Source organism: Malus domestica, chromosome 11 (genome assembly GCF_042453785.1).
Source record: "Malus domestica chromosome 11, GDT2T_hap1".
In the NCBI taxonomy this organism is placed as follows: Eukaryota; Viridiplantae; Streptophyta; class Magnoliopsida; order Rosales; family Rosaceae; genus Malus; species Malus domestica.
In genome coordinates, this window is record NC_091671.1 from 22,440,363 (window position 1) to 22,445,537 (window position 5,175).

At 41.0% G+C, this 5,175-nt stretch overlaps 1 protein-coding gene across 1 annotated transcript; it reads left to right on the forward strand.

Moving 5' to 3' along the window:
- The first annotated feature begins 2,242 nt into the window (after positions 1–2,242).
- On the forward strand, positions 2,243–3,760 carry LOC139189491 (uncharacterized). Its single transcript, XM_070808448.1, has 3 exons — positions 2,243–2,504; positions 2,889–3,365; positions 3,465–3,760. The coding sequence occupies exons 1-3, from the start codon at positions 2,243–2,245 to the stop codon at positions 3,758–3,760; spliced, it is 1,035 nt and encodes a 344-aa protein (XP_070664549.1).
- The last annotated feature ends 1,415 nt before the right edge of the window (positions 3,761–5,175 follow it).

Genomic DNA, 5,175 nt, shown 5'->3' on the forward strand with positions numbered 1-5,175 from the left:
AAAAGGAATGGATGAATTGAAGACTTGAAGGAAATTAGGATTCCTAATCAACCAAGGATTCCTACTCCAAGAAGGATTCCTACTTGAAATAGGAAAGTTAAGCCAAGGTTTCCTACTTTGGTTTGACCTTTCCTAAATGTTCCTAAGTTTTATCAACTTTGAAGGCATCCTAAGCATTCTAGGACATCAAATACACATCCCTTGCACATTATGAACCCTTGCCGCACCCCCTTGACATTTCCTCTTCCTTGCCGTGCAAGGGAGAGGGTTGTTTCCTGATTTTATGCATTAAAACACATTCCTAATGTGTTTTCAGGCTGTGCCGCATATCCCTTGCCCTTTCCTTTAATTTTCTGATTTTGTTTCCTATTTCTAGAAGCCTTAGACTTAATTTCTGATTGCCTAATTAACCTAGGGTTTGAATTCCTGAAATCCCCTTTAAATAAACATCCTTGTGCAGCCACAAATCATCCATAGACTCACCATTCACGCCAGAAACCAATCTCCATCTTCAGCCGCACAATTCTACCACCATTCACCCAAATTTCTGCCACAAATCACCCCTAGCCGCATCACCCATCAACCCTAAACACTTCCATACGTCCCCCATCCATTCTACATCATTTAATAACCCAAAAACCTGCCCAAAGTCCCTGTGCCGCAGCAAAGGAGAGGAAGAAGAAGTACTTGAAGGTTCTAGCCGTTCAACATCGAATCGTTGGAATATTTAGGTGTTCTCTTTCTTATATTTACAATGTATAAATCTGTTTTCCTTTGTTTTGTGAACATGAGGAACTAAGCCTTTTTGGTTAGGGGGTTATTCAATACCATAATTATGCTTGCAAGATGAACTGATTACGTCTAATTGTTATTTCATGAATTGTGAATGCAATTTGTTTAACCGTTTGATTGATGACTTATTTTTGTGTGTTAATTAAGGTGGCCAACTTAGTTTTCATGCAGGAATTTGAAGCTAAAACATAAGGAAGTTTCACCTAATACTTACAACCTTATGTTTACAAGTAGTGGAGGTCGCTTATAAACGATCGTGTTAAGTAAATTCTTGGCAAACATTTCATGCTTTTCATAGTAACAATTCCCTCGTCAATGCTTATAGTTTTCATGAAGCTTAATGATCTTTGATTGTATCTTTATTGTGCTTTTCACGTAAGGAACTTTTAGAGAATGTTTTGAGTTGTTGCATGTGCATTCCCATCCAATTCAATAACGTAAGGAAGACTTGAAGGTTAAAAAAGTGCTATCACAGTTAACCTAGGGCATTGAGAATCATAGTTTATTGAAAGAAGCAATTGGAAATCAATTTGAATGCAAGTGTTTCATGTGTGGAGAAGATCCCCCTAGTTACCCCATATCTCATCAAATCACCTAATTTTGTCTAAGAATCTGTTTTCATTGTTCTTGTTTTAATTTAATTATTTTCGTCCAAAATCAATCCCACCTTATTTCTTTGAGTCATATTAACTAGAACTTGTCTTAGAATATGTTTTTAGGTGTTTTAGGTCATTAGAAAACCAAAATTCGTCCAAGTTGTGTTAGAGTCCCAAAACTGCCCAGAAAGTGGTTTTTAGGCAGTTCTTTCTGGGCAGTTTTGAGTGTTTGTTTGCTGATTTGAGTCTTTTGGTTTGTTTTAGTGTTTTAGAGTTTAGTTTTGCATTCTTTGAGTCTAGTTTAGTATTTTAAACTTTGTTTTACAGATTTGAGTCAGTTTAGAGTGTTTTAGCAATCCCTCCTAATCCCCGGTTTAAGAATGATCCCTACTTATCCATACTACAATTGTCAACAAGAGGGTTAATTTGTGTGTTTAGTTATTTTCGTTTGTTTTCTATTGCAGATTGCTAACTTGTTTTGTTTCTTTGTTTTTAGGTACTAGTGCATGACTTGAAGTTCCCAACCTGTTCGTGAGCATATTTTGGACTTCGACGACGATTTCGAGAGAACTTTGAGAAGAAGGAGGAACCAACAAGAGTCTAACCCACCTAGCCCGGAACCTGACCTTGAAGAACAAGTTCTAGAAGAGGAGGAGGATCCCACGATACAAGTGGGTGAAGAAGAGCAAGGCATGGCCATGGACAACCGTACACTCAAGGAGCTTTCCGTCTCGGGATTGGATAATGCCTCACCCTTGTGTATCCAATATCCCATGGCTGCTAAAGGTAAAACCGAAGAGTTCGAGTTAAAGTCAAGTTTGCTCCACCACATTCCAAAGTTCCATGGGCTGTCCATGGAGGACCCTAACAAGCATTTGAAAGAGTTTGAGGTGGTTTGCTCAAGCATGACTCCGGTTAACGTTGACGGATGTATTTTGAAGATGAAGGCTTTTCCATTCTCTTTGATGGACAAAGCCAAGGCTTGGTTATACGAATTGGCTGCCGGAACAGTTACGTCTTGGGAGAGTATGAAGAGGGCATTTTTGGAGAAGTTCTTCCCAACTTCTCGAATCATCCTTCTTCGTAAAAAGATAAGCGGTATTCAGCAAGAGGAAGGTAAGTCTTTTCCCACCTATTATGAATGTTTTAAATCACTTGTTGCTTCTTGTCCACAGCATCAGATGAAGGAGGAACTACTTCTCCAATACTTTTACGAGGGGCTCCTACCACTTGAACGTCAAATGCTCGATGCTTCGGCGGGTGGAGCATTGGTGGACAAAACGCCCATGGTTGCAAAAATCTTGATTGCTAATCGAGCGTTGAACGCTCAACAATACGAAGGTGTAGGCCAAAGAGGACCCCCACGGCAACAAGTGCATGAGGTAAGTTCCACATCCAATATTCAATCTTAGTTAGCTAATCTTACTTCTATTGTTTCTCAGATGGCCGAGGGAATGAAGATTCAAGGACCAATGGTGTGTGGTGTATGTTCTATCCAAGGACATGCCTCCGAAAAGTGTCCTCAACTCATTGAGAATGGTGGATGGGAGAGCGCGAATGCCATTGGATTTCAAAGCCAAAATCAGCCAAGACATGATCCATACTCCAACACGTATAATCCAGGGTGGAGAGACCATCCAAACTTCAAGTGGAGGGAGCCACAACAATCTCAACCACAAGGAGGCTTTAGGCAACAACCCCCGGGTTTCTACACCAAACCATACGCACCCCCTCAAGTCCAACCACAATCTGCCCCAAATGCTTCAGGTACGTCTCTAGATAATGATGCACTTCTTAAGATACTAACCAAGTTATCTCAGGGGCAAGACGATCACACCCAAGCAATGCAAAACCAAAACAAAAGGGTGGATCACTTGGAGAAACAAATTGGGCAGATTGCAGACTTTGTAGGGAAGTTTCGAGACCAAGGCCAACTTCCTAGTTCTACCATTCCAAATCCGAAGGGAGGGTTCGAAAGTGCAAAAGCCATATTGTTGAGAAGTGGAAAAAAAGTTGGGGCAGGTCCTATACCATCAAAATCAGGTCACAAAGAGGATGAAAAACTGACAATTGAAGAGGAGGAAGAAGGACAGCCCACGGCAAAGGTGGTTCCACCTTTGCCGCAAGCTTCTAACACCCCAAAGTTGTCCAATTCGTCCAATAAGGGTAATAATGTGTCAAATTCAGTTTCTACTAATGTTGTGCCTTCGAATGCTCCTTTTCCTAGTAGGTTTGTGCAAACAAAGAAGGAAGAAGCTGAAAAGGACATCCTTGAGACACTTAGGAAAGTTCAAGTGAACATACCCCTTGTTGGATGCAATCAAGCAAGTTCCGAGATACGCCAAGTTTCTAAAGGAGCTATGCACCACTAGGAAGAGGATTTCGACCAAGGAAGTTGTAAAGGTAGGTGAAAATGTCTCCACCATCTTGCAACGCAAACTACCCCCCAAATGCAAAGATCCGGGTAGCTTTACAATTCCGTGCATCATTGGTAACACCCGTTTCAAATCTGCCATGCTAGATTTAGGAGCCTCTATAAATGTTATGCCATACTCCATTTATGCATCTATGAACTTAGGTGAGTTGAAACATGATGGTGTAATCATACAATTGGCCGATAGATCTAACGCTTATCCAAAGGGAGTTTTGGAAGACATTTTGGTGCAGGTTGATCATTTAGTCTTCCCAGCAGATTTTTATGTGCTCGAAATGGATGAATCGGATCATGCTCCTTCATTGCCCATCCTCTTTGGAAGGCCATTCATGAAAACGGCCCGGACGAAGATTGACGTGTATAGTGGGACTTTGTCCATGGAATTTGATGGGGAAGTTGTTAATTTTAATCTTTCTGATTCCATTAAGTACCCTAGTGAGGACCATTCATGTTTCTCTATTGATATAATTGACTCTTCGGCGCAGGGATATCTTGAAGATTTGAATGACGATGCGCTTGAAAAAGTCATTACACGAGGCATGGAACTCACAACCAAGAGGGCAGATTCTAGTGTAACCCACGGCATACATGAACTAGGCCATGTCGTGCCTCCTAGTGATGAAGTTATTGAGTTGGTTACTGCCCTTGAATCATTACCTAAGTGATGCGTAAAATAACTAAGCACACAAATTAACCCGCTTGTTGACAATTGTAGTACGGATAAGTAGGGATCGTTCTTAAACCGGGGATTAGGAGGGATTGCTAAAACACTCTAAACTGACTCAAATCTGTAAAACAAAGTTTAAAATACGAAACTAGACTCAAAGAATGCAAAACTAAACTCTAAAACACTAAAACGAATGATAGGAGTATTGGTGTGTTCATGAGGTAAGTTCTACATCCAATATTCAATCTCAGTTAGCTAATCTTACTTCTATTGTTTCACAGATGGCCGAGGGAATGAAGATTCAAGGACCCTTGGTGTGTGGCGTATGTTCTATCCAAGGACATGTTTCCGAAAAGTGTCCTCAACTCATCGAGAATGGTGGATGGGAGAGTGCTAATGCCATTGGGTTTCAAAGCCAAAATCAGCCAAGACCTGATCCATACTCCAACACGTATAATCCGGGGTGGAGAGACCATCCAAACTTGAAATGGAGAGAGCCATAACAAGCCCAACCACAAGGAGGCTTTAGGCAACAACCCCGGGGCTTCTACACCAAACCATACGCACCCCCTCAAATCCAACCACAATATGCCCCAAATACTTCAGGTAATGCTTTGGATAATGATACACTTGTTAAGTTACTAACCACTTTGACTAATGGGCAGGAAAATCAAAACAAAAGGGTG